A 12,812-nucleotide genomic window follows, 5' to 3' on the forward strand; every position below is an offset into this window, starting at 1 on the left:
CTTTGATTAAGTTGTTTATTTGCAGGTATCTGTATTAAATATTGATTAATCTAATATTTTCCTTACTCTACTAGGTGTGAAATGTCAAAGTCTTGAGTCATTACAAACAACCATGCAGAAGAAACCTGGCGACACGCTGAGTCTCTCCTGCAGAGGATCTGGATTCACTTTTAGCAGCTACCAAATGCACTGGATCAGACAGCAGGCAAACAAACCACTGGTGTGGATGGGGTACATCTATACTGATGGCAGTAAAACTGGATATAGTACATCTTTTGAAGGGAGAACAGAAATCACCAGAGATAATTCCAACAGCATGGTGTATCTGAAACTCTCTGGGGTGACAGCAGAAGACACAGCTGTGTATTACTGTGCCCGAAGAGCACTGTAGCAGAAATGTGAGGAAACACTGTACAAAAACACTAGCATTGCTGCTGATTCATTTCATCTGGCCAATAGGTTTCAGAGACCAAACCATCTCTTCTATTTAAATAATGAATCTCCAGAGCAGCATTGTTTAAATAAGGGTTTATGATTTCCTCATTTATTTCATATAGATAATAAATGTTGCATAAATGCTTTTTCATGGAAGGATAATAAAAATGATCATTAAAAATTAGATAAAAAATGTTTAGATTATTCATTTATTTCTTATTACTTTTAGTAATTATGACAGAATGCAAACATTTAGTAGTCTTTCATTAACATCAAATGCATTTTGTACTTTTGTCTTCCACTAAAACCTGAAGAGAACTGAATTTCTACAAATAGCTCAATAATGAAACTATGGGGTTTGATATGTGGCTTGATCTGGGGATATCTCAGATATCTCTCACACACACATTTGTGGGTTTCAAGGCAGTGATGCAATTACTTCTCCATTGCAAGTTTCCTTAGAAAATTTTCATTGTGTCTTTAATTTAAACAATTTCAATATTAACATTGAAAAACTCTATTCAAACTATCAAACAGTAAGCAGCACTCTTGTGTGTTGTCTCTCCTGAAGCATCACACACTTCAATTTAATAAATATCATCAAACACTGAATCTCTTATAGTCAAATTCTCACAGAGGACCAACAAATGGAAAAAAATACGATAAATAAATAGTTTCAGTCACTGATTACTGAACATATCCAACACTACTGAAAACAAATCAGCAGTGGTGGGCCGTCAGGGTCAGCAAGTCCTTCTCTGCTGGCCTAAACAGCAGTGATCTGAATCACTGACTTGCATTTTAATATATTTAATATATTTTTCCATGAATGTGTATTAAATTATTCCCAATAGTCTATTCTCTACATTTCAGAGCTTTTCTCTTGGTTGCGCTGCTTCCAGTAGTGTATATTTATGATAAGAATATTTATCCAATCATATTTCAGCCAGTGGCTGACATCATGTGTTCCCAGAATGAAAATCTGCCTTAAGGCCTTCAGAATTAATAGTGCAGGCGCCTGGAGCTTAAAATAAGTGGCAATGAAATTGTTACGTTAACCAATCAGATTTTGAGTTGGCGTCACTGGGGCCATCTAGCAGGCATACGTTTACGTCAGCAATTTCCCGTCCTTTGATTGGATAATTGGAGTAGTCAGAGGCAGCGACCCGCCCATATACATTGTTTCTATATTCACTGTGTCTCATTTCGGATGCTGCGTCCTCCGGAGATTGCAGTTTGCTGCTTAAGGCATCAAGAATGTCTTTTTTGAGAAAAGTAACCATAATAAAATTGACTATTCCTTGTGAGGTGTGAAATACTGTAGACTAATTTCTTTTTTACTTTGCTATTTAACAGTTCATTAGTATCTATTGCTGTGGCATCCAGGAGCGATTCTAGAATTTTCATTTAAGGGGGGCTGTAGGGTATAATAGTATTCCAGTATACAGCATTCCACTGTATTGCATAGATGTGTATCACATTTGAGTACTGAATAAGCCTGATCACACACACACACACACATACACACACACACTTGTCCTCTGATCCTCGCTCTGCGATGCCGCGGTCTGCAAATGGAACGAGCTGAAAGACGGGTCTGCCGCCGTTTCATATGAAGTTTAAAGGGGACTGAGGCAATCAAGAATTTGTGTACAGTTTATGGAGAATCGCTGAATTTTAGGAGGGCTGAGTAGAAATGTTAGGGGGGCTAAAGCTCCCCTAAAATGGGCTAGCGATGTCCATGGTGGCGTCATAATGATGGTATAGAGGTGGATTAATTCAGGAAGGACACCAGTGAAGGCCTAGGTGCGAGATGCACGGCCCGCCACTGCAAATCAGTAATCAAATAAAAAAAATCAGTCAAGTTTTCAAGCACAACAAAGTGGAGAGCTTTGCTATTTGTGGATTCTCAATAACAAATTGTCTTATTAACTTCAAGAAAGAGAAAAGAGAGAGTCTAGTGAAGAAGCAACTGTATATAGCTGCTATAACATAAGTGATAATGGGAAATTAAATGTTTTACAGACATTTCACAATATAATAGAATATAATTATGAACAAAATAAATGTACAACATATTGTTCAGCACTTAATACAACTGGGATATTATAATTAAAGTAAAAACGCTGATTTAGGTTGTATTAGGAAAAAAAATAATAACTTCAAGGTGTGAGCTCTGACATCACGGCACTGTCACTGATCATTTTCTTGTAACAGCACACACCAAACTTTTTTTATCCCTTCTTTCTGTTATCTTATTTATACTATATTATGTGGTTTCCATACTTTTAGGTATTTAAAATAAGAAAGATTAGAAATGTTTAAGAAAAGCTTTTCTCCTATAAAAGAATTCAAAATCTTTTTAGCCTAAGATAAGGAGTGTCTCTATGCAAATGTCCTTCCCTGTTATATATTTAAGCAACGAAGACCAACAGCTTTTACTTCTTCTGCTTCAACACACACCATGATCTCTACATCCCTACTGCTGCTGCTGCTGGCAGCCGTACACTGTAAGTGTTTTTACATTTGACATGTAATACAGTTTTGATTCCTTAAAGCTTTTCACTTTTACATCATTAAAATAAGTTTTCTTTAACAGGTGTTCACTGTGTTGAGCTGATCCAGACCGGATCCACAGTATTAACTCCTGGTCAGTCACTGACTCTGACCTGTAAAGTGTCTGGATATTCATTAACTGATAGCAGCTACTGTACAGGCTGGATACGACAACCTGCAGGAAAAACTCTGGAGTGGATCGGACGTATATGTTCTAGCGGTGGCACTGGCTACAGTGAGAAACTGAAAAGCAGGTTTCAGGTTTCCAGAGACACGTCCAGCAGCACAGTGACATTAACAGGACAGAACATGCAGACTGAAGACACAGCTGTGTATTACTGCGCTCGTGATCCACAGTGAGACAAATAAACAACATCCCTGTACAAAAACTCCTCATCCAGTGTTCATTATAACAGAATGTCCACAAGACACAACACTGATCTATAGAAGTCTTAATATAAAAACAATAATCCCACAAATGAGATCAAAGAGTTAGTAATGTTGTCAGTAATGTTGATTTAAAACCAATATTATCTCTAATATTGCTGCACATCATAAACACTAATATAATTATATCACTATCGTGAACTCTATATACTGTAGTGTCTTTGGCTAACAATAATCACCTAAACAAATTAGAATTAGTGTGATCATGTGTAAAAGCATTTTGACATGACTTTTGAGATGTACAATTCTTCCATTATGATAATAATCCTCAAAGATAAATTTAGTATTTAATAAAAATAATAATATATAAATAATAAATACTATTTCCACTTTCCACATACGATCAACATGTCCTCCATCAGATGAATCTCTTCCTTATGAATTAAATATAGCTTTAAGGCCTGTGATGGTTGCTCTCTCTTTACTCACACACATCCACCCAACATTTTGAGGTTTAAAGGCTCAAATCCACAGCCTCTGGATTTGACTTTGGTGCCTCTTAGATGTCTTGGATCAGACAGGCACCTGGAAAAGGACTGGAATTGATTGCAAAAGGGATTCCAGTTTTGGGATGCTTCACCATCTCCAGAGACAACAGTAAGAAGCAGGTGTATCTCAGGATAAACAGCAAGAGGACAGAAAACACTGCAGTTTATTTTTGTAACCATGTACCACAGTGATACTTGCCCTTAGACATCAGGACAAAAACACATACTTGCTTTAGTCACATGACAAACCCACATTTTCAAAAGCAGTGGATTCATGGAAGTCAACAAGCCAAATGTTTACAGTGTCTTTGACTTACATGCTGACTTTTACTGGACTGCTGTGAACATTGTCTGGACTGTGATACAATACTTTTGTAAGATTATTTAATTCATGTCTGAATATACACAATACCACAGCACCATAATACACATGGGTTTGAAATTGACATTGATATTAAATTCTTTAAGTCTGTAATGAGCTTCTGTCAGTATTGAAGTTCTCCTTTCATACTGTTTTGAAGTGTGAGACCTATGCAAGTAGTTGTTCACAAAACTAAGAAAGAGAGCTCAATGTCATTATCAATGAGACTTATACTGATCTCTATGACTCGCCTCTGTGTTTAGAAGATCATCTGAAACAAGCAATATTTCCTGAATTTTTTTATTATATGGAGACTAATAAAAAGTATATGTAAAAAAACACTCTATCTTATGCAATTACAGTATATTGATCTGACTAAGACATTTAATAAGAAGATAAATGTTGAGGTCAGAAGGTAAACATTGTGACAATAATAAAAGGCACCAGGCTGATCTGAGGAGGTTTTTGTACAGGCACTGCAGTTTTCTGTATCATTGTGTTATGGTAGCGCACACAATAATACACAGCTGTGTCTTCCATCTGCAGATTCTGACCATGGAGAGTCACCGTGTTACTGGAGGTGTCCTGTGTGATGCTGAACCTGTCTTTCAGTGACTCTGTGTACCCTGTGCTTCCACTGCTACAAATGACTCCAATCCACTGTATATTTTTCCCAGTAGCATGACAATGGTCAAAGCCTGTCCAGGCTGGACATTCACATGACCTGGCTGAGCAAAATTGATTGTGCCAAAAACAACTGCAATAAAAAATGTAAAAAGTACATATTAATCAAATTTCTCTAAAAAATCTCAAGAACAATTACACAAAGTACAACGATAGATGCTTTAAACAAATGTGTGAACTTACAAGATGCAGATATGCACAGCACCAGGAAATAAACAAGCAGCATGTTTGCTCTTGAGGCTGTACTGGTGGGATCTGCTCTTTGGTCATCAGGCTTTATTGAGGTGTAGTCAGGGACAGAGTTTATATAATGTTAGCGCACGCAAAATGGCTCTTTTCCTGTTTTGGTGTACAGGTTGAAGGGGCTGCTGGATATAGCTGTGATATTTCCTAATGTAATAGGTAGACTGTTTTTTTTTTTACCTTAAACATCATGTGTATTATACAATAATTAGAATCAGGAATTTATTTAACATCAAAATATAACATTTAGATATCTGGTAGCATTTCGTTTGCATTTATCGAGAAGCCAAAATGCCAATGATCTTATGTTCATCATAATTTGTTGTCAAAGTTTGTAATTAGTTATAAATTCTTTTCATAGAGCATTTTTAGTTATTGTTAGCTAAGCAGGTGTGTTGTATTTCTGTTAAAATTATACAATGTCTGTAAAATCAGATTTACATTTTTTTTTTTCAACGAAACCCTCATTCCAGGATACAGTATAAACTATTATTAAATTATAATTCTCTACTTGTTTGTTTTTATGCCTCTAGATGTCAGTCTTTGTAAAGAAGCCCTTCTCAGTATATTTTAACACATTCAGCATCTCTCTCTTTAAACACTCTAATCATTCTCCAGCTTCATTTAACTCAAATAACAGATAATTGCTTTTTTGGGACTCTGCAAAAGTGATCTATATTTAACAACAATATTCAGTTTATTTTATAAATTTTACAGTTATACTCACTTTTTGGGGTTTTATAAAATATTTAGAAAATAAATGATAAATGAGCAGGATCAGGAAAGTTTGTGTATTTATGCTTAGCATAGTGCAATAATAATTCAATACAAGCAGCAGGAGTGTTAGGGCACACTAGAAAATACCACAAGAATAACAGTTAATGACCTGAAAATGTGAAACATACAGTAAGCTTCGTCTCGGCTGTTCATCTGTGAATGTTTTTATATCTCTAGTGGGCGTGTCATGCAAATGAAATCCTGCATTTGAACCATTTATGCTGAAACATTCAGCCCAACAACATACCAGCAGTTTGTGTTCATTTACAGCAGCAGGAATCATTTTAATTCTTTGAGATGGGACTAGGCAGTGTTCTGAGTTACTTTACTCTAGCAATGTTTATTCATTGTTAGTATTATTATTTATTTCATATAGAGAATCATTTTAAGGATTTTTCATATTTGCTTTTTTAACATGAACACAAATGTTTGTATGTTCTTGCAGATTCCTGCAGTCAGACACTGATCGAGTCTGATCCAGTGATCATCAAACCTGATCAGTCTCATAAACTGACCTGCACAGCCTCTGGATTAGACATTAGTGGCTATTACCTGGCTTGGATCAGACAGGCGCCTGGAAAAGGACTGGAATGGGTTGCAAGCATCTACAGTAGTAGCATATATTACTCCAGTGCAGTTAAGGGCCGCTTCACCATCTCCAGAGACGACAGTAAGAAGCAGGTGTATCTGCAGATGAACAGCATGAGGACAGAAGACACTGCAGTTTATTACTGCGCCCATGACACACAGTGATACTTCCCCTTAGACATCACTACAAAAACACATACTTACTATAGTCACATGACAAACCCACATTTTCATTTTCATGGAGGTCAAACAATCTAAATGTTTAATCTAAATGAGTATCTAAGTATCTGAGTTAATCTATTAATTTAGATTGTTGTGAACATTGTCGGGACATTTACACTGATGCAAAGTTCCATACTTCAATTCAGAATTCATGCAATAAAAATATAAGCAACACACACAACAGTGTAGCTTTCCTGCATCCTTCAGGAGTCTGTGTAATGAGATCCAGTCAGTATAAATATTTTCCCTACATGCTGTTTAAAACACAGAAATATTTCACAATATGACAGAGTGAGAACTATGTAAACAGTTTAGAGTTTAAAAGTCATTTACATCATGAATTTAACTTTACTTATCCAGTTTTAAATAAATATAAAGTAACGTAAGCACCAAAGAACATTTTTCACTGTGATTATTAAAAGCTGTAGAACACCATCATAACAATATGTAAATGAATATGCAAAATCTTCCCCTTACAGCTACATATAGAGAAATATCAGCCACGGTCACTGTGGGCTCTGGAGAGTTTAGCACTGCTTTTAGATAAAAGATGTTCCTTCCAGTTCTGCTGCTGCTGGCAGCTTCATCCTGTGAGTTTCACTTCAGTAATGAACTCAGAGCTGCTAGTAAATTACTGCAGTTATAACCTACTGTACATACATTTTTACTGAAATTGTGACATCTCTTTTTTTCAGATGTGGAATGTGCAGTAGAGCTCACTCAGGACACCTCAGTGATGTTAAAGCCTGGAGATTCTTTAACCCTCAGCTGTAAAGTATCCGGTTACTCAGTTACTGATAACAGCTACGCTACAGCTTGGATTCGACAACCTGCAGGGAAAACTCTGGAATGGATAAACAACATTTGGGGGGGTGGAGACATGTATCATAAAGAGTCTCTAAAAAGCAAGTTCAGTATTTCTAAAGATGCCTCCAGCAGCACGGTGACTCTGAGAGGACAGAACATGCAGACTGAAGACACAGCTGTGTATTACTGTGCACGAAGACCACACTGATGCATTTCCTTAAGTGTCATTACAAAAACACATGTGTACTGTAATCATACACTGAGCTCATATTTTCATAATCTATTTGTACTAAAAAACACTAAGACTGAAAAAACATTTTCTCACCAGTTCACAATTAAACAGCATTTACTTTTACTAAATTTACTAAATTTAACTTAGATTTTCACTCAACTAACTAAACACAAACTAATTTAAGCACCAAAGGACATTTTAATAAGTATGTGAATTTATTAACTTCACATATCTTTACAGTCTTAATTTTTTCTTCAAATGACTTCAGAGTTGGACACTGAGAGTGAAGAACAACCTCCATCATAAAGACATGGTTATAAAAGACTTAACCCTTGTATGGTGTTCATATTTTTGTTACTCAGCCAATGTTCGTGGGTCTGGTGGACTTTTTTGGGTCTTTAATTTAACACAATCACACAATTTTATGTTAAAATACTCAACAGATGTTTACTTTATCCCAATTACAAGCAATATAAACAACATATATGGTTAATATTTGCCCTTTCCCTTTGTTAGATCACATTAATGAAATACATTGCTGCTTGTTTTTATTTTGTTTTTTTAATAAAATGTAATTAAAAAAAAGAAATATCAATTATAAACAGGATATGACAAAACAATTCAACAAATTTACAAATGAAGCAAGGTTTTTCATAACTATTGATTCTTATTTATTTGAAGTTCATTAGAACTGTAACCCATTCAGGTCAGTTAACACAACATTAGCTGAATACAGTAACCATGTCAGTCTAGACAACACATCAGCCCCATTGAACACATTGCCTTTTCATACCATCCTATACAACACATGAGGGGCAGAGTTTTACTGTGTGTGTTGCATATACACTTTTTGCACTTGATGCATGCATATTGTGTTATTCTGTCCATCTTGGGTCCACACACTTCACAGCGCTTCTTTTTGTTGTTTGCTGGCTGCACCCTAGAACGCTGAAAAGATCAGGAGCACCTAACATTAACACCTCACAATTGCAAGGCATGTGTGTTAGCATCACACACACACACACTTCAGGCTCTGCTGATGGTGGTTCTGTAGATTGGGTGGATGGGGCACCAGCATTCTTCTCCTGAATCCTCCTTATGATGGCTGCAGATGCTGGGGTTCTTGGAACATGTTGTCTTCTCTGGATTTGAGGTCTCACCTTTCTCACCAAAATTGCCTTTCCCAGTTCCTCAAAAAAGAGGCGTCTCCTCTGGAGCTTCCATCTGTTCCACTCTGGGTTCAGCGCCATCAAGTTGCCAAAACCGTTGTACGCTGAGATGTCCAATATGTCAAAGAATATCACCAGTGGCCAGCATAGGGTCCTCCGTTTGCAGCTGTAGGCAGGCACCAGCTTGCCCATGTTGTCCACCCCACCTTTTGTGGCATTATAATCCATGATGATCTCTGGTTTTTGATGCTCCTGGCCACAGATTCTCCCATCCCTGTGCAGCACACTTATGAGTACCACATTCTTGCCTTTCGTTGGAACATAGGATACCAGGGATGTGTCAGACGTGTACAGGTGACAGGCTTGGTCTTTGTCAGCAGTTGGTGATGGGTGATCAGACTTGTTTTTTCGTATCGTTCCCACCATGGTCAGCTTCCTCTTTAGGAGTTCCTGTTCCAGTTTGAGCAATGTAAAAAATTGTCGCATGTGATGTTGTGTCCACTGAGTCATGTCCAGGACAACTCTCATTCCTTGACTCTTCTCAGCGGCTTCTCCATCAGGTTTCCCTGTGTAGACTTGTTGAAGTTCCAAGCATATGAGGAAGTGGCATCACAGGCAGCCCAGATCTTTACACCATATTTTGCAGGTTTAGATGGTATATACTGCCTAAAAGGGGCAACAGCCCCAAAATGGCATCAGCTGCTCATCACTTGTGACATTAGGCACACACACACACACACACACACACATAGAAACAGCAGGCCCAGACAGGAGGAGGACAGTGTACGTACACAGGACCAATTTCCACACATTTATTAGCCCCGGGTCCAGTGGACCCAAACATCCCGTATATAATATAAATGTGTAGGGGGGGTGTACAGTGTGTGGTCATTGAAAATGTGTTCTGATATATGTTCTTCACAGAAAATGACCCAAGGCCAATGAGTTTGAGTTTGAAAAAATAATTAATCGTATCATTTTTCTTTTGATAAATAATGAAAACGGGTCCCACAGACCCGACCAGCATACAAGGGTTCTGACCACTGATTCATTTGCTTGAACACTGGTGCTATCACCAAGATCCCCTTTACCATACAATTGCATAGCTATTATTTTTAAGGCAATTACTTTTTTAAAATTTATGTACATGTGTGTCTACACACCTTCACAGATGACAGTTAGCTGTTTGCCCTCAAAAATGTCAGCTCACGTAACAAGTTATGGACTTCTAAGTATTTATTTACTGAAGTCAGATGTAAAGTTGTATGCTTTGTTTGTGAAATACAGATTGCTGTTTTTATAAATTACAGTTTGAGTTACCACTATGCAACTAAACATGCAGAAAAACACGAGAACTTGACTGATGCAGAGCAGCGACAGTGCGGTCAGTTAAAGGGCGGCCATAATCTAGCCCATTTGCCATCATCTAAACCCTGTTTGCTATAATTTTCTGGATACAGAAATCTTCATGTAGTTTGATTAATCATCTAAAAAATGTGTGTTTTAAACCAAACTGTTTTTATAAATTTCAAATTTGATTTTAAGATGATTTTAAGGGGAGAGGATGACATGTTATACTGATGATTTAAACAATCTGAAATCTCTAAACACTTGTGAAACCCTGATTACATTCTACACCAAATACCACAAAATTCAGACTTAAATATAATATAGTTGAACTATACAGTGAGCAGTGTGTGGTTGTGGATTGAACACCTCCATAGTGGTCATGGACACTCCCTATTCAAATAGAGTCGTGTATAAACAGCATGTTCTTGGCTGCTCTAGTTTCCAGTGAGCTCTGTGATAGATAACACTCCCATACACTTTAAATCTGGGTGAAGCAGAACTCAGAGAAGGATGATTTTAGGACAGTGTATTTTATTGATACTCATTTCATGTAAGTTTATGTTTTTTCATATGAAGGTTATTAGTATTCTAATCATTATAACATAACATTACCTAGTTCTACTCTTCTCTTCCAGATTCTTATGGACAGTCCCTGACCTCCTCTGCTTCTGTAGTAAAGAGACCTGGAGAGTCGGTCACTCTGTCCTGTACTGTCTCTGGATTCTCAATGAGCAGCTACACCATGCACTGGATCCGTCTGAAACCAGGACAAGGACTGGAGTGGATCGGATACATTGACAGTGGCACTAGCACTGCATTCGCTCAGTCACTGCAGGGCCAGTTCTCCATCACTAAATACACCAGTATAAACATGCTGAACCTAGAAGTGAAGAGTCTGAAAGCTGAAGACACGGCAGTTTATTACTGTGCACGAGAGTCACACTGACACAACAGACTCCAGAGCTGTACAAAAACTTACACAAGCACGTCCTCATGAGCTGTAAATATTCCCTCAGCAGGAAGCTGCACCCCAGAGACATTTATTATAAACATCCATTCACACTCAGCACTCAGATCTTTCTCTCTATTCCAATCTTTTTTTTTAGCAGTTATTAATATTAATAATAATAATCCCCATTGTAATCTATCACATTTACATGGACAATGCTCTAGGACAATGATTCTGATGACTAGTTGTGACTATATACTGTACTATTCATGCTTTTATTCCTCCTATTTGTGATACCAGCTGCAGGAACACTACAGGTCAGTGGTTAATTTCCTGAATTTAGAAACACAGAGTCTGTTCAGCAGCACAGAACCTGACAAGAGATCACATGAAATGTACATGTTTTCTGCAGCATCATTACTACAAACTCCTAAATATAAAAATCATCTGTAGGGGGCAGCAGCTCACTTGTTTTCAAGAAGGACTCCTGAAACTATGAAATCTAACAGCTGAAGGATGTTTATGCAAATTCACCCTATTATATAAAAAAATCAGCCTCTTGCTCACCAGATGTTTTTGTCACATGACTGAATCAAAGATCTTTATCATGGAGCTGAGGGTCACTCAATACCAGTGGCGGACTGTCAGGGCCAGCAAACAGCAGTGATCTGATTCACTGACTTGCATGTTAATATATTTAATATATTTTTCCATGAATGTGTATTAAATTATTCCCAATAGTCTATTCTCTACATTTCATAGCTTTTCTCTTGGTTGCGCTGCTTCCAGTAGTGTATATTTATGATAAGAGTATTTATCCAATCATATTTCAGCCAGTGGCTGACATCATGTGTTGCCCAGCTCTAAGGCCTTCAGAATCAATAGTGCAGGCGCCCGTAGATTAAAATGAGTGGCAATGAAACTGCTCCATTAACCAATCAGATTTCGAGTTGGCGTCACGGGGTCATCTAGCAGGCATACGATTACGTCAGCAATTTCATGTCTTGTGATTGGATAATTGGAGTAGTCAGAGGTCGGCGAACCACATAAACTAAATAAAATATATATATTTTATCTCACAATGGCTGACAGAGGAGAAGAAATCGATTTGGTCACGGACATCCTTACAAATGCATTTTCAAGGCGGACATTTTAAGAAAATCCTTTTGATTCTTCAAAATAGTTGGTAAGCTTTTTCAGGAACCATTTATGCTTTTGGGTTTTCTTTTTTTCTGGGTTTTCAGTTTGCCTTCATTCCAGATCCCCGGGGTGGACTGTGGTTTTGTTTTTTTTTGCTGCAGTGAAAGGAAACTTGTGAGACTGAATTGTGTTAATGTGTTTTTTTTGCTATATGTAATGTAATTTTATTCATGTTCTCTACAAGAGCCTGTGACACAGCGCACTGTTATACAGTGTTTCTATATTCACTGTGTCTCATTTCAGATGCTGCGTCCTCCGGAGATTGCAGTTTGCTGCATACGGCATCAAGAATGACTTTTTTGAG

General features: G+C 37.4%; 1 pseudogene and 2 gene segments (V, D, J or C); 2 read left to right on the plus strand and 1 right to left on the minus strand.

Annotated features, from left to right (window-relative positions):
* Positions 1 to 2,899: 2,899 nt before the first annotated feature.
* Positions 2,900 to 3,351, plus strand: LOC131363936 (Ig heavy chain V region 914-like). The segment is given in 2 exon segments: positions 2,900 to 2,945; positions 3,035 to 3,351. Coding segments are annotated over 2 exon segments (363 nt in total).
* Positions 3,352 to 7,351: 4,000 nt separating this feature from the next.
* On the plus strand, positions 7,352 to 7,816 carry LOC131364357 (Ig heavy chain V region 914-like). The segment is given in 2 exon segments: positions 7,352 to 7,391; positions 7,497 to 7,816. Coding segments are annotated over 2 exon segments (360 nt in total).
* A 378-nt stretch (positions 7,817 to 8,194) lies between these two features.
* LOC131364366 (piggyBac transposable element-derived protein 4-like) lies at positions 8,195 to 9,853 on the minus strand (annotated as a pseudogene).
* Between the last annotated feature and the right edge of the window lie 2,959 nt (positions 9,854 to 12,812).

This window comes from Hemibagrus wyckioides, linkage group LG02 (assembly GCF_019097595.1).
Source record: "Hemibagrus wyckioides isolate EC202008001 linkage group LG02, SWU_Hwy_1.0, whole genome shotgun sequence".
NCBI lineage: Eukaryota > Metazoa > Chordata > Actinopteri > Siluriformes > Bagridae > Hemibagrus > Hemibagrus wyckioides.